General features: G+C 50.3%; 1 protein-coding gene across 1 annotated transcript; it reads left to right on the top strand.

Annotated features, from left to right (window-relative positions):
• The first annotated feature begins 782 nt into the window (after nucleotides 1–782).
• Nucleotides 783–20,387, top strand: Hand2 (heart and neural crest derivatives expressed 2). Its single transcript, XM_004852942.4, has 3 exons — nucleotides 783–1,429; nucleotides 2,687–4,793; nucleotides 19,771–20,387. Exons 1-2 carry the CDS (start codon nucleotides 875–877, stop codon nucleotides 2,783–2,785), a joined length of 654 nt encoding a protein of 217 aa, XP_004852999.1. The 5' UTR covers nucleotides 783–874; the 3' UTR covers nucleotides 2,786–4,793; nucleotides 19,771–20,387.
• The last annotated feature ends 1,410 nt before the right edge of the window (nucleotides 20,388–21,797 follow it).

Here is a 21,797-nt window from a genome sequence, read left to right as displayed (position 1 = left end):
GCCGACACCCGCGAGCTGCTTCGGCCACCCGCAGACCCGTCCGGGAGCCCACGCCGCAGCCTCCGCTCGCCAAGGCGCTTCCAGGGCCCCACATCCTTGCCCCAAAAGGAGAGGATCTGAGAACATGGATGCACTGAGACCTCTCTGAAAACCCTCCGAGAGATCCTGAGAGGAGCGAAGACACGTTACTTGCAGCTAAAACTCACATTCAAGAACCAAAACAACAGCCAAAAAAATTTTTTTTCATTAAAACAATAAGAGTCCAAGAACCCAGATCGGGCTGGTGGGGGAGGGGAAGGGGCGGGAAGGGGAGGGTCGCACGGAGGTAGCTTTGCTGTGAGAAGCCGACCCCGCCGCCACCCCGCAGAGCCGGGCCGCTCCTCCAGCCGCGGCTTGGACTCGCCCCCGGATTCCAGGTTAGCTTCGGTGCCAGGAGCGCGGCCCGCGCGCGGAGTACCGGGGCTCCGCGCCGCAGCCTCGCTGCAGCCCGGGCACCTTTGCATGAGCACTAGAGGATTCAGCCTCCGCGCAGCAGCAGCCCGGGAGACAGGAGCCGGCGCGCGGGCTGCCGAGCGAGGCGGGAACCGGCGGCGAAGGCGGCGGCAGGCAGGGGCGCACGGTGCCGGGACCAGCTCGCCGCGCCCCATGGGGAGCCGGCGTCCGCAGCGCTGCTGAGGCAGGCCCGGCTGGCCAGGCGGGGGTCCGGGGCCCGGGCTGCAGCAGCCCCCTCTGCGGCTGCCGCGCGGGCCCGGGCGCCCGGGGTCTGGGGGGTGGGGGGTGGGGGAAGACGCCGAGCGCCGAAGCGGGGTCCCGGGCAGAGGGCGCGGTGGGGCTGCGCGCACGCTGGGGCGCGTGGAGGGCCGCGGAGGGCGACATGAGTCTGGTAGGGGGCTTTCCCCACCACCCCGTGGTGCACCATGAGGGTTATCCGTTCGCCGCCGCCGCCGCCGCTGCCGCCGCCGCCGCCGCCAGCCGTTGCAGCCACGAGGAGAACCCCTACTTCCACGGTTGGCTCATCGGCCACCCCGAGATGTCGCCCCCCGACTACAGCATGGCCCTGTCCTACAGCCCCGAGTATGCCAGCGGCGCCGCCGGCCTGGACCACTCCCATTACGGGGGAGTGCCGCCCGGCGCCGGGCCTCCAGGCCTGGGGGGGCCGCGCCCGGTGAAGCGCCGGGGCACCGCCAACCGCAAGGAGCGGCGCAGGACTCAGAGCATCAACAGCGCCTTCGCCGAGCTGCGCGAGTGCATTCCCAACGTGCCCGCCGACACCAAACTCTCCAAAATCAAGACGCTGCGCCTGGCCACCAGCTACATCGCCTACCTCATGGACCTCCTGGCCAAGGACGACCAGAACGGCGAGGCGGAGGCCTTCAAGGCGGAGATCAAAAAGACAGACGTGAAAGAGGAGAAACGGAAGAAGGAGCTGGTCAGTATCGGGGGCAGAGGGCGGTTGGGGGTGTGGGGTTCAGGGGCTGCTGCACTGGGCTTCTTTCCAGTCGGGCTGAGAGGTGGCACCCCGCATTCTTTGGCTGCGTTGATCACACCAGGTCGTGCTGGGGACGGTTTCCAGCAGAAAGAGATGCGGGAGGAATTCTGCAGAAGGAGGGGAGGTCTTAAGAGAGAGGCTGGGCACTTCTGACAGTCCCTCTGGGCACTTAGGAAGAGCTTCCCAAACTCTTGATCCAGGCTGATGTCGAACTAGCCTGGACCCCTCATTCTGTCCCCTTTGGAGCCTTCATTTAGCCTCCAATTTGACCTTGCTTTCAGGTATTTCTAATGAAAGAAGCTCTCAATTCCAATTATTCCACCCTCTGAAAATGAGGTTGCCACTGATCCTGAACCCTAAGAGAGTTTTATAATTGCTCTTATTTCTATGCCCAAAAGACATAAAGGAAAATATTAGATAAGTACTTTGAACCTCACAATACAGCTCAAGTTTCTCTTTGGCTGTGATGTTTTACTTGAGCAAATCTCTACATTTCAAGACAAAATTTAAATATTACTACAGTTGTTGTTATTAGGAGTAACCCCAAATTTTACTGAGTCATTTAAAATTTCCTCAGGTTCCTATCAAGTGACCACAGCATGGTAGTGTTCAGGACACCAGGCTATTGCCATGAACACCTGAAAAATAATTCCATTTCTTGAGATGGTCCCCTTTTGGGCATTTGACCCTTGATGGCTGCATAAGCAAATGACCTTCCAAATGACCAGAAATTTCACAGGCCTTAGAGGAGCTTCTGAGTTGGAAGCCCAAAGCCACTGGCTGAAAGGCCCTGGCTGGAGCAGAGTGGCCTTTGGCCCATTTTTCTTAGAACATGGATCCGGAATTGCTATTGAAAACAGAAGGCACATTTAGTGCCCACCAGCCCCACTGCAGCCCCTACATCTGGAGTCAGGAAAAAAAGGGCTCCTCTATAAAGGACTCAAAAGTGGGCAATTGTTTATAAACTTGCCACTCTGGTAGTTGAGTGCTGCAGTGTGGAGGCCACGGTGGTAGCTAGAGCTTTGCAGACCCTAGCTCACTTTTCTGCAGGGCCTGGGACTTGGAGTCAACCCTCTTCCTAGTCCTCCCTTCCTCTCTTCTTCTCCTCTGGCCCAGGAAATGCTGGGGTGGCTTGGGACCAGGTATCTGCTCTGATTTTCTTTCCTTTTTTCTCCTTCTCGCCTTCCTTCTATGCAGAACGAAATCTTGAAAAGCACAGTAAGCAACAATGACAAGAAAACCAAAGGCCGGACAGGCTGGCCGCAGCACGTCTGGGCCCTGGAGCTCAAGCAGTGAAGAAGAGGAGGAAGAGGAGGAGAGAGCGAGTGAGCAGGGGCCAGTGTGCCAGATGCAGACCCAGGACTCCCGGCAAGCCCTAGGCTCCGCTCTGAGGACTACTTGCATTTGGATCATACGGTTTATTTATGTGCAATTTCCATCCCCCTCTCTTTGCCCCCCTTTGAGGCATCTGTTCCCCACCTCCCCCTCCAAAAAAGTGGATATTTGAAGAAAAGCATTCCATATTTTAATATGAAGAGGACACTCCCACGTGGTAAGGGATCCCTTCGACTCGTAGATTTTGTGTGTGTGTGAGTGTTCCCTGTCGGCTGTGTAGACACCACCGTGGCCCCTTCTCACCTAACCAGCTCCTTCCAGATAAAGACAGCAGACACTAGTGCATATGTGAAGTGTATCTTTAACTCCTGGCCTTTGGATATAAATATTCCTGGGGATTATAAAGTTTTATTTCAAAGCAGAAAACAGGGCCACTAACATTTCCGTTGGGGTCGGTAACTAGTGCTGTCCTTTCATGTGATCATTCCCTATTCAAAGATGTTTCCAATAGCTACTTGTTTTGTGCACTTCCGTCCTCTAAAACTAAGTGGAATTTAATTAATATTGAAGGTGTAAACATTGTAAGTATTCAATAAACCACTGTGTGTTTTTTTTACAAAAATCCTAATCTTTTAATGGCTGATACCTCAAAAGAATTTTGAAAACAAAGCTGTTATACTTGTTTTCATAATATTTAAATATTCAGAAGTAAACTAAATTATCATACTTGCCTCTAACTTTATTTGAAAGAGTCAGTGGTTCCGATCAATCAGCACGTCTGTGGTCCCTGTCCGGGTGAGGCTAAGGAGGCACTGTTAAGAGAAGTGTCCTTGGTGAAAATCCTGCCATCAACCTGGGCAAGATCTAAGTCCTGTCCCTTTGCTTTTCCCCCAAGCTCCCAGGAGGCCAGGGAGTGCCCTATAGGACACGTGTCTGGGCCAAGGAATGGCCTGCGGTTGTCTCAGGAGGTGGAAAGGTGTCCTTATTTTCTTGAAATCAGTCAGATGCCTGCTTGGATTTGTGTTTGGTGAGAGGTTTTCAGTGGAGGAGGTGTAAGAAGAATCTCAGGCATTATTACAGCCTCAGGAAATACTCCAGGGTGTCTGGTTTAAAATAGGGGGGGGATAAAAGGAAAGGAAAGGAAAAAAAAAGGTTTTGATTGTAGTCTAGGTTGGGTGGATTCTCTTCTGAGCTGTCCGGCCTGAGGATGGTGGGGGGCTTTTGAAAAAACCATATGATTAGGTAACAAGGAATTTTACGTCAAGTAAGAAATCGTGAACAAGACCACAGATTTAAAGGGGGGCAAGAGGTGGGTTAGATTTACAAGGAGCTACAAGGAACTCAATATTAACTGTGCGGTGTCTAAAGTCTTCCCGGCAGCAGCACACCAGAGCAAGCTGCAAGCTACCCCTACTACCAGCCACCAAGGTTTTCACCCTCTCGGGGTTCTGGTGTCCCAGAGTCCAGTAATGTCCCAGAAGAAAGCCCCTGCCCCCCGCCCCCCGCCCCGACTTGTCTAGAGCTTGACTCTGCTCTAGAAATCAGAGAAACTGAAGTGTTGTAAAGTTCTAACTGCAGACCGGGGAGGAGGGGGAGGGAAGGGGTGGGAAGAGAGCAGGGAGAAAGGTAAAGCGTATTAAAAAGCGGTTTGTTTCATGAAAGGCCATGTATGTGACTGTTGTTGGAGAAGCTGGCCAGAGGGTTTCCATCCTGGAACCCATCCCCACGTGGTGTCTGCACCTCGCCTATGGCCACAGACCCTCCTATGACATCCCAAGGGCTCCCATGCCTCACTGGTGCCTACTGTGACCCGGGTGCCCGCCAGGGGCTGATCAGGCCCGAAGGGGCAAACTCGCAAGTGCCCGGGAGAGATGAGGGAGTGGCTTTGCGGACTTCTGGGGCGGCTGACAACAGGAGGGCGCGGGGTTAGAACAACTCGGCCAAAGCGATCTGAACTTTCTCCCCACAGGTCAGCCGGCGCAGAGCCGACCTGGTGGGCGGGGTGGGGGGGCTGTGTTTACTGACACTTGCCTTTGTTTATAGCACTGGGAGGTGGGGGGAGGCGCGCCCTGCTTTTCTGCTGCTCTCTCAATCCTTGTCGGTCTGGCGAACTGGCTTCCCCTTTCTTGCCTCCAGCTTCCTTTATTTTACCCGCTCAGGAGAAAGACTCCAGGTCCTAGAGGTGAAAGAAGTCCACCAAAGTGATGGGGTGGATAAACGGTGGAAGCTGCAAGGTTATAAAAACAAGAACAGAAAGAGGTTATCTTCACCAGGCGCGTGTGTCTGTGGGTGCCTTGGGTAGCTGGTCTTCCCATCTGGGCCTTCAAGCACTTGGGCTGGTTTAACACTTTTTCTGGTTTATTAAGCACCCACATAAGGGAACCCAAAGATCCTGGTGCACCGTCACTATGCAGCCCCTTGCTAATACACAGGCCTTTTAACTTGTGCTCCAGGCACCTGGCTCTTAGTCTGGCAGAGGTCAAGCACTGCCAGATTCCTCTTCCTCCTGCCGGCAGTCTCATCCTCACCGCCAGCAGCACCAAGCCTGGTACCCTATGCTCTTTGCCAGTCCAAACTGCTGGGAATCCCATTAGACTCAATTTACCCCACACCACAGAAGGGTTCCAGCTACCCCTCACCTCTAGCAGCCAAACCTGCTAACGGGAAGCATATTCCAGTTGGCCAAAGACCAACCATCGGGACACCCCAAATTATCGCTTCCCTCAGCAGACCAACATCCCAGCGCCCCGAGGCTCCCAGCCACCCAGCATTCCCAATGCACGTGCAAGTTCTGAGCAGTTAAGCAGCCATTTCTCCTGCATTTTTGTGCTTTTCTTTTCTACTCAATTTGTCCTCTTTTAACTATTCTTCTTTGTTAAAAAAAAAAAAAAGTTTCCAATCTCCTGCTTTGCCAGACTGGCTAAAAGGCCCCTGTTTTAATTGCTTGGATAATGTAGTTGCTGCCATTTTGTTAAGAGCAATCACTCCTGCAGCGAAATCACAAGCACTCTAGACAGGCCGGAGCCGACAAAAATGTAGGATTTGACGTTAAAAGCTAAATGGGAAGCTGGGGCGGCGGAAGGTAAATTGATGGTAGATCTGGCTGTCAGTACTTGGTCCCAGACTGCTGCGCAGGCTGAAAGCCTGATAACCTTGCTGCAGCAGCAGGCGAGGGATCGGCCATTGTGGGTGTGGGCGCGCATGCAGACCGTTCTCAGCTTGGGAAGGGATCTGGCAAACTCCAGATTGTGGTCTAACTCTCAACTTGCCAGGACTTTCGTCCTCAGCCCGGGCACTGACAGCAGCTTTGGGGGCTTTTTCCGGTTGAGAACTCCCAGTGGGCTTGGGATTCTGATTGCCTTCCAAATCACAAAGGAAACCTCACTCTGAGAGCTGGAGGTACGGGAAGCTCCAGAATCCGGGTGTGTCAGTCCGTGGGCTGGAACATCTAACAGCGATGGGCCTCTTAGCCTAGCTGTCCTCAGGTGGAGGGTACCTGAGGCCTGGTTTGCCTTTGCTTCAGCGATGAGATGACTGCAACAGTGGAGCAGGGAGGCCAACCCCTAAGGCCCCTTGGAAAAAGTGTGCGTGTGAGTTCGGGGTAGACGGTGGCCCAATTCCCTTCCCTCACCTCTGACTGCTGGCTGCTGCCGGCAGCAGGGGAAGATTGCGGAGCTAGTGGTCTCTTACTCTTATTTACGTAGGGGGAGAGCGGGCGCTGGACGCTCGCAGAAATAACAGGAAGGGGTATGGCGGAGGAGAATGAGCCTAAATGCAAAGCCACCGGGAGCCAAAGGAGGCCTACGAACTCCTTCCCAGACTAGCTTTGCAGAGAGAACCCGGACACGTTGCAGTAGCCTAGACTGCTTGTGCAAGGAACAGTAAACAGAACAAATAATGCTTTTATAAAACCCAAGATTGCATTTGTAGAACTGGTCTACAAAAAGCTCCCTTCTTGGAACTTTAACCAAACCTGTTTCTAACTCTGCTCACTGTGTTCTCTTCCACAACTGCTTAACATCATCTCTGCTTTGCCCTGTGCCTGAATCCCACCCACTCAGCTTGAGTCACAAAAAAGACGGGCTGGCTCATGGGTTCCCAGGGGAGATGGTCTGCAAGGAGGCTTGTGGCTGAGCCCCAGAGAGAACTGAATCTGGACCCTGGGCACGGCCTATCTGCCGTATTCAGAATCTGTTGACCGGAGGGAAAACATTTCTTTGATTGGGCCCAGCCCTTAAGATCCAGTTCTCCACACAAGGAGGGGGCGCTAATGAGTCTGAGTCTTCCTGACGTGCAGGACTCCGGCCCGAGCCCTCCGATCTCTCGGAAAGAAAAACCCAGGAGCGGGGCTAAGAAACCTGCTGGAAGCCCCAGCAACCTTCTCCCTAATCATCTCAGGGCAATGAAATGCTGCTGTAGGGAATAGGGGGCGAGGGCACGCCTATGTATTTTTTAACTGTTTCCAAAAGGGAGAGGGAGAGAGGGGCCGCTCCAGGAGAGGAAACCCATCCCACGTTTCCGGGGGCCGGACAGTTCTGAGAGGGCCGCCTTATCACTCAGCCGCGCAATGTTGCAACAGTCTGTCCACTTCTAATGAGCCTGTAGCTGCTAAACGGCTTCGGCCTGGCAGCTAATGGAGGGTGAAGTGCTCGGAGTATCTGACTTCCGTGCGCACAGAAGTTGGAAGCTTTTGTCCCTATTCTCGCCGCTCCACCTTGCCCAAGTCGGTTCCCATCCAAGAACGCGCGCCCTACCTTTCCCCACAAACGCTTCCCCCTACACACATCCCTCCAAACTCTCCAGCCATTGGGTCCGCTTTGATGATCAGATGGTGGAGCCCTGATTACAGATTTATTCCTGGGCTCTTCGTCCGTCTTTATCTCCGCTATTAGGGACATCTGGGAGCGATTAGTGCCGCGCCCGAGCCCGGACCGCTCGCCTATCTCGCTGCTGCGGGGCCAGAGTCCCGCTGACGTCAGGGCAGACGGCTCGGAGCCATCCCGGCCGGCCGAGCTGGGTGTAATCGGCGGCTGCGCGGCCAAGTACTCCCTGGGCCAGGCCGGCAGCTGGAACGCGCCGCCCGCCTGAGCGCGGGGATTTTCTAAATATGTATTTTTAGCTCAGAAGACGGTTTTGTTTTCCTTGTTTGGGGCGAGGAGGGGCCAAATGATGTTTCTAGTGCCCTCTCCCCACTCAAATTTTCCAACCGGCTAAGTTTCCTGCATTACTCTTGGAAGAAACCGCCCAGCTCCGGGACTGATGAGCTTTTTTGCTATCCCTGAGCCTGGGCACTGCTCTCCTACATCAAGAGCTGCAGCCTGGGAGGCAGTGACAGTCGAGCTGAGGGTGGGGAGCTGGCCTTCACGGGGTCAGGCTGCTCTTAAGACAGCTCCCAGGTCTACCTGCCCCACCTGGACACCCGTTGGCCCCTATAGCCTTCATGCAAATAGTGGGATCTTCTGCCTTGTGGAGAGGGCTGGCAGCAGCTGATTATAGAACATAGTGTCATTGCACCTGCTATTGAAACCTAATGGATCTATGAGTTGCTGTCTAACACTTCTGGAGGGAGAGCATGCTTGCAGGAAGCTTTATCCTATACCGTGCTGTAGTGTTCAGAATTCAGATCAGCTATGTGCGCATAATTCCTGGATGAACTGTCAGATGCCCTGGGCCTCTGACCCTGGCGCCCTGTGGGCTCGCCTGGTTTCTGGTGGAATTAGGGGTGCTGGGATGAACCTCAAACCCTTGGGGTAAGGGCTTCCCACTCCCCAGGGAAATTACAAATCCAGCCCTACTTCACCCCAGCTTCACCAGATTTTCTGACTCTGCAGGTCTGGGACTTGATTCTAAAGACTGATTTTCAAAAGCTAACACAGAGGATTCCAGAACCCCTGGCTGAAGCCACACCCACCTGCAGCAATTGGCCCTCCACTTTGGCATGCTTTCTCTGACGGATGTGAAACACTGAACCCTGTGGATAGGGGGATAGGAGTGACATTATCAAGAATAAGTGAGGAGTGGGGCAAGGTCTGCATTATTTAAAGTCTCTACAGGAAGAGAATTTGCTCTATCATGCATGAGCTATACACCTCGATGGAATTGGGCAATGCAAAAATTCAAAGCAAATCCAGACAGCTAGAGGTGTAGCTCAGTGGTGGTTTTGCCTAGCATGCAATTTATTCCCACAGGGACCAAAAAAAGCCAAGCGAGGGGTGTTCAGTCAGAAGTGACAGTGAATGTGCCTAGAGGGAAAAGAAGACAGCCTCGTTATTTCAGTAGAATGACAAAATTTATTTTGTAACCCAAGAGTATTAAAACTAAACTGGGAACCCAACAGTGAAAAATTCCCCAGAGTTCTCTTTGTTTCAATTTTTCCAGGCTACACTATACACCAAATGTCAAAGTATGTCCATGTAATCTAAGACAGAAAGGGACATTTCTCCCTAACTCAGGGAAAATGTTACATGATAGTGTGGCTTTCTCCTCCTACCCATCTATATCTTCAGACAAAGGGGAAAAGAAACCTTGAGCCCTATGGTTTGGGGCTAGGGATAAGGAATAAGGTTTTTAGATAATATTCTTTTTTTTTTTTTTTTGTACCGGGGATTGAACTCAGGTCCTTGTGCTTGCGCAGCAAGCGGCGAAACCACTGAGCTAAATCCCTGGCTTTAGATAATATTCTTAATGACTGGAGGACCAGGTCTATCTGTGCTTCTAGATGGAGGACAGACAATGGCCATCTTCCATAGTGCTGCCTTAGGGGGTCTGTGAAGATGAATAACCAGTTTTTTGAGTCATTCAAACCAACTCAAAACAAGAAAACCCACATCACTTCTGCCATAATACTTTCAGGCTCAGAGTATATGTGAACTTTTAATTGAATTAGATGGGATAAATCAAGATGGGTCACAGGCTCAGAAAGCCTGTTTATATTTTCAGGCAAAGAAGACAGACTTGCAGGCAAGTAAATCATTTTTGTAAAGGATCAGAAGGTACTCACCAGTCCCTTTCCCCAACCTATACCCTAGCTGTTTTCTCAAATAGTATTTAAAATATATAAAATGTATTTTTAAATCCACAACAACATAAGAAACCAACCGCCATCATGACCAAATGGGGTGCTTCAAAATACCATTCCTTGTTCTAACACTAAACCATCTTTAATCCATTGGTGACCAAGAACTGAAGAATCAGAGAGACCTGCAGATTTCTCTGTAAAAGCAAGTTATTTGGTCCTCTGCTGTCCTGCCAGCTAAAGTGATTTAGACCAAACAGTGCACTTAGGAGCAGAGTTTGCAAACTTAATTATTTAGATTGCCTACAGGAGAAGCCAAAAAAGATATTCTAAATTAAGATGACAATAAATCCATCCTTTGTAAAAAGATGGAAGCCAATGGATATTGACCAGGGCAGCATAACTGCCTTCCATTTGAAGTGAGTTATTATTGTCATTGTCTAGAGCTGACATTTTTGTCTTCAGGACTAAGCAGAAATGCGGGAGGGGGGAGGGGGGGGTGTTTGTTGCTTTTGTTTTTTTAAAGAAGAAACCTGAAAATGCAATGAGTAACTAAGCCTTGGGGAAAGAAGGAAAGCAGTGTGGTTTTAATGGAGGAAAGTGGCTGACCATCGCCTTCTCTAGCAAATCTGGTTTTCATATTCTCGCTCAGTAATCACCCAAAGCCATAACTGTCTCTGAAATTATTCATTAAAGTCATTTTCGGGGATTCTCACAGGATGACTCTTTTACGTTTATGATCTCCTGAGAGCAATGACATCAGCCTGTCTCTCTTCCGTTTTTAATTAAGGTGCCGGGGAGACAGGGGCTGGGGCTGTGTGCTGTGCGTGGGGAGGGGCGGGCCGGGGTGGAATCCACAGGCCCTTCTGCTCACGCGGTCAGCTCTGCTCCAGCGCAGACACCCTTTGATTAAGGAGGGTATTTCGGGGAGTGAGGCTGTGCGGAAGATCACGCTGTGCCCTATGGTGCTGTCAGCAGTGACAGTTCCCAGATGGGGCCGCTACTGTATGGCAGATTGAGTTTCTCAGCAGAAAGCTCACCCTGCCTCCTAAACGTCTTCAAAACCTTCTCCAGATACACCAGGTCGCTTCGTGTGAAACCGAAACAGTCCAGCCTCAGTGTTGGTTTTGGTGCTTTATGTTAGGGGTGGGTTTTTTGTTTGGGGGGGGGGGGTTGTTTGTTTTTCAGCCTTCTTTTTCTCGCCACTTCCTCCTCCTCTGAGCATCTTCGACTGCAGGCCTACCCGGCTTCTAAATGCGTAGATGTGGCGGGCCTGGGGGGATCCTGTGCGCCTCGCTCACGGCGCCACGCTGCCGAAGACTCAGAACCGAGGGTCCCCAAGGCAATCCGGTGGGTAGGAGCGCCGCATCCGGGACGCGGGGGCAGCTGCAGAGCACGGGGAAGCGGGCTAGGCGGCACTGGCCAAACCGTGCAGAGACGCCGCGAAGCAGAGAGGGTGGGAGCGAGGGCGAGGGGGGAGGGGAACAAAGGAGAAGCTGAGTTTTCTGGGGCCGATTCTGGGCAGCCGCGAGCACTTTCGGACGGGGCAGCGCTGAGCCCAAGAAGGGTTGGCAGTGGCTGCCTGTTGGGAACGGGAGTAGAGTGAAAAGTGGGTCGGAGGAACCGCCTGGGGCCGAAGATAAAGACTTGGGGAAATCGGGGCCTCGACAAGGTCAGAGGGGTGCTTCCAGAGCCACGTTTGTGCATAAAACATTCGCCCGCTTCAGGTTTGCCAATCTGGGCCCCGAGTTTTACATTCCTGGACCCCCTTCGGGTTTGGAAGCTCTTTGCAGAAAAACATTTGGATTTATTTTGAACCTTTACTTAAAAAGTAACTTCATAAAGGAGTGGCCTGGCCCCCTACCTCTCCAGAGGCGAGGGAGACTTTTCCAATTGCCCTGGTCCCCACTCTAAACTGCCAAGACAGGCTCCCAGATCCGCCAGGGTGAGAGAGAGAGAGAGAGAGAGAGAGAGAGAGAGAGAGAGAGAGAGAGAGAGAGAGAGAGAGAGAGAGCGCTTGAAAGGGAAGGGATGAAAGGCAAGGAAGGCGGCTTGGCACCTGGATTCCGAAAGGATTTCTAGGCTCCACCCATCCCAGCCCCCGTGGCCCACTGAACTGTGGATCATGGCGTGTTCCTGTGGGCGAAACGCGAGAAAATCAGAAGGTGAGGAATCTGGAGAGAGCTTTGATTTGTTTTAATTGAAAAACAAGCATTTTTCCTATAAAATACCCTTGCAGCCTCACTACACCCTACTCCTGTCACATCCTCTCTGGATAGACACCTGAGTGAGCCTCCTTTCGAAGGATCCCCCAGGAAATAGAAGAGCTTAAAATACCGCCGACGCCAGGCCCGAGGTCCACACTTGCCCTGGCCAGGCCCTGCCCTGGAGGGGCCACCTCCTCCTACCGGAAAGCCAGGCTGGGCTGCAGCGTCTCGCCCTTCCTTTGAGGCCAGGGCCAGCGCCTCGGTTGATCTAGAGCCCCACACTGCAACCACCGGGCGAATTTGGCCTTCTCTTTGCGTCCCATTCTGCTTTGGTTGCCATGCCATTTACTCTTAGAGGAGAACTGTGTTCCAATCTGGTGAAATCAAATGCCATCCTTCTTACGATTTTCAGTATTTCTCGTCCACAGACTCAATTCTTTTTTTTTTTTAATTAAAGAAAAGAGGTGAGACCACTATGCTTTTTGTTAACAACAATCCATTCGCGCAAGTATTCTCCAGTTTGTGTAATGAGACATCTGGATGTATGCAGATGCTTGCAGCCCTGGTACAGGATCTGATGTGGGGCGAACCTATTAACCTCTTATGGCCCTCTCCCCCTCTCCCCCAAAACTTAGCAGTTATTTCTCCCACAACGCTTCCCCCAGTTACAGGGTGTTTTTACTATATAAAAACACACACTGAATTTCAAAACTCCCGCTCTTCTCCTCTAAAGGCAGCTTTTATTTTCACTGCCCATGCTGGATGAAAGTAGTTTATTTTGATCCCCCCCCCCCCCTTGTACCCACACGCCTTGTAAAACGTTCCTGCGCACGGGCCTGGCCCCCCTCTGATGACCGCAGGGCCTCGCTTGCAGACTGCAGTCCCCGCCACTTAGTTTTAAGTCCTTGCCTGGAGCCGAGGTGTAACTGTGACCCCGCCCGAGCCTCGATCCTTCCCCGGGGGAGGGTGGCGCGGCCAGTGTTGGGCCGGACCTCCCAAGTGGTGGCCTGGGCGCGCGGAGTCGCGGGGTCTCCTCCTTCCCAGCCTCCACCCCTTTTCCTTCCCCTGAGGACTTCGCTGGATTTCTCCTTGGTTCTCGTTTGCTGTACGGAGGAGCAGGGCGTCTCTCTTTCCCTCCTTTTTTGGTTTCTTTCTCTTGCCTTTTACCCCTCTGGCCTCTTATTACCGCTGTGTCCCTCGCCTTGAAGTAGAAATCTCACGTCCAGGGTAGCAAAGCGGGTTTCGATCGGAATCCGGGGAGAGGAACTAGGAGCCTCCTGCCGCCTCAGCGCCGTGGCGGAGTCGGAACTCCGCGCGCTTCTGCGTAACGTCAGCGCGCGGGGTAATTTACCTTCCCTCGCGTCTGTCAATATGACTAATTTCCACAGGGGTCAAAAAGCCTCTCTCTGGCAGTCCATCTTGAAGCGCTCTCTTACGCACTAGACGGGGTTGGTTGTTTTGTTTCCAGTCCTAGAAATAAATACTCTTGGGGCTGTCCCTGCCCGAGCAGTCTGAGGCGAGCAGGCGAATATACACCGTGTCAATTAAAGGCAGTTTGCCTTGAACTACGAACTGTGATTGGGCTTAAACGACAGCGACTAGTTTGCCTTCTAATACACATTGCCAAACTGGTCCAGGATACCAATGCTTTCTTTAGAAATGGAAAATCAAAAAGGAAGAAGGAAATAATGATTGCTCCAGTTCCCTGTCGAGTCAGGCACCTATTGAAACATTTTCTCTGCGTTTCAGAGTGTGACTTAAACAAATGTTATACGCGTACGTACATTTTACTAATCTGGCCTAGACAGACAATATATCATCGGGGTGGTATTTTACAATAATTTCAAAATTGATACCGACTTGTATGAATCAGTGCTGTGGAGTTAGACATTCTTCAGGATTTGACAGAGGCAGCCAACTGATGCAGGTTGCACAACCCGGACTCACTTTGAGAAATGTGCTGCAGGAAACCCGCGTGGCTAGGGAGACAGGCCGATTCTCTGTCCCAACGTCCTCTCCAGTCTGGAAAAGTGAGCAGGAAGTGAGCGTTCACTCATGAGGGCATTTAATTAGGTCCTTGGATGTTGCAGGAGGTAAACTTCTCCGGTCCAGAAGTTGCCCTGACAAGTGTGTCTTCAAATAACCCTTTTCCTTCCTATTCAGGCTCAGGCACAAAAGACCCAACTAATAAACTCCAACGAGTTAAAATTTTAACATTCTATGGCCTTTGGCTGACGTGGTGCACTGCACTTAGGAGCTTCAGCAAAACCCATGGGAAATCAAAAAGCTAGGAACTGGTGGCAGAAGCCCTAGGAAGCCTCACTTAGGGTGACCTCTGTTCCTGGTCCCTGGACTCTGCCTCGGAAGAGTAGGTGCACACACCACTCCCCAGGATCCCACCTTTCTCCACAGCCCTGTGGGTCCTACCTGTGCCACAGTAGGGCATGCATACACGCACGCGCACACACACACACACACACACACACACACATACACACACCACTCTCTCCCCTCTCTTCTGTGCTGGTGCATTTATGACCTAATGAAAGCATGTCCTTTGGGGAATGGGCTGTCTATAAAACTCGAAATATGAAGAACCCGTTGGGATGTTCCCTCTCCAGGCCAGGCCCAACCTTGAAGGGCTGTTTTGTTTTGTTTTAGCACAAACCCCTTGACTCTCTGTTGCTTCCATGATCACCCTGTTATTTTTACTAAATGATGAGAATTTGTTCTAAGTGGTCTCTGCTCATTCCCTCTGAAAGGGGCAAAGTCTCCAGCCTGGAGACTTACTTTTATTTGGGGGAAGGCATTCTTAAAGAGAAAGGAAAAGAAATTTACTATCTTTTGTCATCTTTGAAAAAACCTGGCACCATATATTCTGACTTCTGCAAACATCTAGAGAAGCCAAGAGCTCTTTCAGCTTCCTTTCATTTCCTTCCTGCCCCACTGTTTCCCCCACTTGCCACCTTTTGGGGTTTCACAGACATGGCCTCATTCTTTCTCCTGGTCACTACCTGAAATCTCTTCTAGCTTCCAATACAATGAAGTGAGTAACTGGGGAAAAATATGTAGACGATCACCTGCTTTTGTGGGAAAAGACAATCTGATTTTGTGTTTGGAGCAGAATCTGTTTATTAACACAAATGGATAAAGCAGAGATTATTTCCAATGTGATTTTTAAATATACCATACCTTTAAATAGATAGTTTAAAAAGTCCCTTTCATTTTGCAATTTGACCTTTGCCATACAAGTAATTTAAGTTGTTTACTAGCAGGGACTATGCAATAGGGAAAACTGCAGGAGACATAAGCATCAATGTGATATGTCCTTTGGCTGGGTGGGTTTGTTTATTTGCATATTTCTTGAAGAGCATAGCAGTTTCAACTTAACATATTTTTGGCTTCCAAGAGCTATTTAATTACCTCAAAGTGGAATGCATCAATTGTTCAAGTCCATACTTAGTTGATCCCTCCTGTTTCTGAGTTTACATCACTACCCTGCATAGTGTTGTTTGTATTGTCTTTTAAAATTTAGGTCTAAGGCATGTTTCCTGAGTAGAATTTGCCTAACAAGAACTTTTACACCAGTTAGAACTTAGGGAAAGCTGCAATGTTGAATCCACCCTGAGAAATGTAAGAGCATGTGTGTGGAAGGAAAGTACTCTTGAGAAGCAGACATTTCTAGGCAAAGGTCTTGTTCTCCTTGTGGAATAAATTGTACATTTTCAAACATCTGTTAGAGAATGTGAAACCTGCTTTTCAGTTACATTCTACCTCAGCCTTTCCATGGGGATGGAAAGCTCAGCCAGTCCTGCCAGCCAGGCTCCCCTGAAGGAGCAAATGGTATGCAACTGGCAAGTCTTCCCATTTGGGAAAATGACAAAAAAGAGGGATAGTGTGTATTTTCCTCGCTTAAACTTATATACTTCTCCATACAGATAACATTTTCTAGTAAGACTTCAATTTGTGACTTATTGAGCAAAGCAGAAACTGTATTACATGTTTTCCAATACCATATTCTCAGTAGATAACATCTTTCTCAACATATGATATTTCTATTGATAGCATCTACCATCTCATGTATATCCAGATCAGATTACTTCCTAATAAACAGGCAAAAATATACAAAATGTACATGTGAAATCTCTCTCTCTCTCCCTCCCTCCCTCCAATTCCTCCACTGTTACTTATTTCTTGTCCATCTTTTCAGAGCTTCCTAATGCATGGAAAAGCAAGCAGGAATGACATCTGTATGGTTCTAGAATGATAACAGTTACTTTGGTTATATCTGTTTGCTGATGGGGGTGGAAGCTTTGAAGAGACTCACACCAAATACAATCTGGCCATGGTGTAAGGTGCCTTCTGATCATAATTTAAAATATCTGGAAAAGAGAACACATGCAGAACAAATGATCCCTAAAGCTCCGAATTGGATTGTCTTTTCTCTGTGTCTAGGGCCAAAGAATAAGGAAAAAAGAAAGGAAGAAAGAGAAGCAATCAGAAAAACCAAATTTATCTAATTCCATCTAAAATTGTGGGAATGAGTCTCCTCATTTTCTGGTGTGCTCCCACCCTCTAACTCAAATTGCTTTTGGTTTTGATTTTGTTTGTTGTTGTTGATTGATGCTGGGCAGACTTCCCAATGCTAGGCATGCCCTCCACCATTAAGCTACATCCCCAGCCCCTCAACTCAAATTGGAAAGGTCTAAATTGTTTTAGATTAAGTAAATCATGAATAAATTTTCTGTATTACTATAAGAGAGGTTTTGCTATATTCTGGTTTGAAGTTAATTTGTATGGGTTATAAATGAAAAGGAGAAGGACTGGGAAATACACATTTATTATAAAATAACTGAGATAAATTCTGCAGTGTCATAAGTATGTGTAGATTTGATAGAACTCAAGCATTTTGTCTTTCACAATGCAACAAGAGATGAAGATGTAAAAGGTGACTGCTTTCTATAAGGAGCAGCTAACACCCTCATTTACATCACTGTGGCTGTGGGAGAGGCTTCAAATTGTTACTCCAGAGCCTAATCTAAACAGCAACTTATCCAGACCATCCCCAAGTGAAAGTCACAAATGGATGGAAAAGAGGGTGCGTTTGGTAGGAAATGTGCCATGCATGGGGTTCCTTGCAGGGAATGGATGGGGGCAGATCTGTTTTCGGGATGTTCTGTGACTTCTGATACTTGGCCAAAATTGTGGTTAACTTGGCCCAAGCCACCATTCCTTCCCATATGCTTGTAAATGGTATTGGAAGCAGTCAGTTTCAGCTTCTGGATGGATGATACCCACCACCACCACCACCACCCCCAACCACCCCCCACCCCTGGCCCTGAGACAGACAGACAGACAGACAGACAGACACACACACACACACTATGTTTGCATGCACACTGGGGGAGAGGGTTAATAAGTATCCACGCCTTCCCTTAATACCAAAAATCTCTTCTTTCACTTTGGGCTTCTCCCTACTTCTGTTGTATAAGAATACTAGAAGTAATAATAACAACAAAAACTCAAGGCTTGTTCTTTTTTGGTACCAGGGATTGAACTCAGGACCTTGCGCCTGAGAGGCGGGCGCTGGAACCACTATGCTAAATCCCCAGCCCTCAAGGCTTATTCTTGTTTCCTCCTTTGAATAGATATTTGCCTGTTCCTATTTGTGGACAGGGTCTAGTCTTAGTTACCTAGATTAAGCTACCCTCAGAATGGGGTTAATTTTGAGATCACCCACTGTGTCCAACTGATGCCCCGGTGAGAATCAAGGTCATTCTTCGGTGGGGGAAAGGGATTCCAAGCCCCCCCTGCAGCCCTGGAGCTGTTCATCAGACTAGAAGCCTAAGGCCCAAGTCACTCTAATTAACGTGCAAATGTTGGCCAGCCTCTTGGCCAGTTTTATGGGGTTTCACTGGCAGGGTCACAGGGTCTGATGCTAGGGCTATCATGAGGATTAAGGGTCTCAATGAATCATGTGACTGTAAGTGGACTTGGATGGTGACTGTTTTCAGGAGACCTAACCCCCACCTTGTGCTTTGCACCCTGAGGGTCTCTTTCCATTCCCTGAAGGGAATACCAGTCTTCTAGGAATTAACAAAAGAAGGCACTCTCAGAAACTTAAACTGTTCTCCCCATCTGTATCTTGGCACAGATGTATATGTGGATGTATACCTTGGCCTGTTGCATCTAACCACTTTTCAACAAATGAGAAGACCGAGGTGAAGATGCACATAATGCCTGGTCATAATGTGCCATTAGTGAAATCAAGCTTGGTAACCTCCTCTCCCCTCCTGGGGTAGTTATTTCTAAAGATCTTTTGTTTATGAAAAATAAAGAAGTACATACAGAGGAAGTTTCAGCAGGAAATATTTTGAGGGAGAGAAAAAAAAAAAAAAAAACCAGTTTAGAGAGCCAGGCGGGAAAAGAGGCAGCCAGAGAAATGACAGGGTGGAGGTCAGTTAACTGAACAGACCTATCTCCACCATTTCCGGAAAGTCTCCACTCCAAGGCAGCTGTTAGAAGCTGGAATGATCATACCACAGATTCTGTGTCTTGGTTATTATTTTTCTAAGCGAGCCCAGGAGAATGGATTCTATTCTCCAAAGGAAAGGAAATAGTGACTCCAAAAGGGAAGCAGCTCTCAACAAAAGCACTGGTGGATCTGGTGACAAGAGGGACACGCGCCTCACTTACAGCCTGGATATTGTCTAGGGGAGGAGATGGGATGCCAGCAGCCGGGACTTCAGGGTGCAGGATGAGCCCGCTGGGCACAGGCTGCTGGCGGGTGGCTGTGTTCCTGGGCTGGAGAAGAGGCTGTTACCCAGCTGGGGGGATAGCCTAGATTCACAAGGAGTCACAGAGGCAGGTTGGTGGATAACCTTGATGGAGAAAGGTGAAGTGGTAGAGGAGACAACTGGAGAAGAAAGATTGCTTAGCTAAGAAATAAGGCTTCTGAATATCTGTAGGGCACCACAGTCCTTCTGCAGGGCAGCCGGATAGAGTCCACTGCCCGGGCTGCCTGGATGTGCCAAGGTGCCTCTCTGTACACAGTGAGGACACCAAAGTGACTCTGGGTTTTGCAAGAATTCAGGCTTTAAATCTGTGTGTGTGGGCAGGGTTCTGTGGGGTTGGAGGCTGCAGATGCCTTGGCCAGTTACAGAGTGGCCTCAGGAGCCATCAACCATCTTTCAAAACAGGACAAAATTTAAATCAGCCAAGTAAACCAAACAGCCCCCATTAAGCCAGCCTTTCATTGCTGGGGAGCAGTATTCTGCTCTCAGTGCTTAAGTTCAAACTCTGAATAAATGGAGCCAGATTCTGGATTACAACCCAGGGACAAAGTTTTAATGTAAATGTAAAATATGCTTGTAATAATCACTTGTGGACCCCGAAGCACCACTAGAATCTGTTTAATTATAGGGCATAAGAGGAGAATTACCAGCTAATTAAATTCAATCTTATTTGTAATTCTCCCTCTGCTGCTGCCGATTTTAAAATGGGAAATTGCTTTTCAAATATGCCTGCATATGAATTTTTAAAACACAAATAAATAAAACACAAATGAACTAAAATGAGAAAGGAGGAAACAAGAAGAAAGGAAAAGAGATGCGGGCACTGGGTCCTGGTGAAAGGGGCATTTATTGCATCGCCTAGGCCTTCCCAGCCTTCCAGGCCGTACTCTGAGTTTGGTCACAAAGAAGTCTTATCCTCTCATTTCACAGGTTTCCACTTCCTCTTTACTGCTCGAGGAATCTCACTTCCCAGGCTTCTCCCCAAGAAGCGCCTGGGCATGAGAGGTCCACTGAGAAGGCCGGAAGCCCCGAGTTCCAACGCAACCCTAGGCGACCCGGGTTAGCCGGCGACCCGGGTTAGCCGCCGGCCCGGGTCGGAGCCGGCTCCAGCGGACGGACGGAACGGAGTACCGGGAGGAAGAAGTGAGCTCACCGGGCAAGGAAAGCAGGAGGCTCGGCCTGGCCGCCGCGGCCCTGGGCGCCGAGCTCTGAGGCGCAAAACCTGGAGGAGAAGCTGTGCGCCCAGGTCCTCCGCGGCCGCCCTCCGAAGAGGCCGCCCAGCCCGACTCCAGCCATTCTCACAGCTCCCTCAGAAGGGGAGCGCCAGGCGCGACCTGCAGGTTCCGGCCTGGAAGACTGAGGCTGGAGTCCCAGGGTGCGCGCTGGCTGCGTTCTGGCCGAGGCGGCCTTCGAGTCGCCAGGCTTCCCATCCTCCCTCCGCGTACGCGTTTCTTTCTGAGCCTCTCGCACCCGTGCATGCTCGCTCTCTCTCTCTCTCTCTCTCTCTCTCTCTCTCTCTCTCTCTCTCTCTCTCTCTCTCTCTCTCTCTCTCTCTCTCTCTCTCCAAGGCTCTGGAAAAAACCAGGTCCTGCACCTGTAATTTGCGATTAGAAGTTTATTTCCATGTGAATGCCAGTGCCCGAAGTTTTTGAATCCTTCTCTACAGGAAAGGTAGAATAACGTGCTGCGCAATCTGTTTTCCAACCTCGCGCCCTCTACACAACTGCGACATCACCAGGGTGCTCCGACGCAGTTCGGCCTACAGAAATGTATAGAGAGGGCTGCGATTTCACCTCGGCACCTGGCCCTGTAAGCGGAAAGTTTGGGAGTGTAGGACAAGCATTTCCAAACTGACTTTGGGCTGAACGAATGCCAGGGTGCCTGTCGCCTGGGGAGGATCCGCACCGTTGGTTCTCCGAAGCAGTGCTCCGGCCGACCGGCTCTGCCGCGGAACAGTCACTCGGCGGCCGAAACACGGGTTCAAGTGTGAGGCGCGAGGCCTGAGGGGTGGAGTGGGTGGGGAGGTGTAATTGTGCCCTGCACAAGGCAGATCTGGGCCCCTGGGTGCCTCCTTTACCTTACGGTGTGTGTGCGTGCGTGAATGTGCATGTCTGTGTGCGTGTGTGTGTGTGTGTGTGTGTGGCTGTCTGTGTTGGGGCGGGGCTGGGGGTCTCATCCGGAGAAGTGGCTTAGCTACCTAGTGCGAAGGCTGGGTGGGGTAGGCTGTCTAGCTCCCCCTGTCGCCTACAACTAGGGACTGCTGATCCCCGGAGTGTGGGAAAAGACCAGCCCCTCCATTATGTTGGAGATGAGGGATTCTTGTCTGAGGGGCGCAATGTGGGCATGTTTGCTGGACTTTGTACCCTCTAGACCTGAAGATGAGAGAAATTTCTATCCGTCTAGGATCTTGGCATTCCACTCCCATCTGCAGAAACGCCTGTGTACTTCCAGTCATCTTTTCCAGTGGGTTGATGGGTTACTTCATAAAATCAGTAAAATCTTGTTTTAACCCTTTCTACACCCCACAACTCTTGCTCTCTACACTGAAGCAGGAGGAAGGGAAGCTCTAGAAAGTTGCTAACTTTAGCAGTCAGGAAGAGAAAGCAAGCAGAGACTTTTTCCTACAGGCTGCCAGCTGGTTCCCCATCTCCTGCTCCATGGTATCTAAGCACACCTCCCTTCCTTAACCCCACTCCCCACCTTTCCTCTGAGGTTTCGGCCAGTAGCATCGACTCCAGGAGCCATGCAAAGGGCAGCAGGGATTCTGGACTTTCCAGGCTCGCCAGAGGGGCCTCACTGCCCGCTTTGGAAATTCTCCATTTTCCCACAGTATTTCACATTCATATTACTTTTCACACCCTGTTAGGCAGTAATGGTACTGAACCTGCTAAATACTTCCATGCACCAAGCAGCCTTCCCGTGACTGCTCCAGATTGTCTGACTTCTGGTGATAGGAA

The sequence above is a fragment of the Heterocephalus glaber genome, unplaced genomic scaffold (genome assembly GCF_053883595.1).
Source record: "Heterocephalus glaber isolate CG9 unplaced genomic scaffold, H.glaber_assembly_v1.0 deba00001461, whole genome shotgun sequence".
Taxonomy (NCBI): Eukaryota; Metazoa; Chordata; class Mammalia; order Rodentia; family Bathyergidae; genus Heterocephalus; species Heterocephalus glaber.
This window is presented reverse-complemented; position numbering and strand designations above follow the sequence as displayed.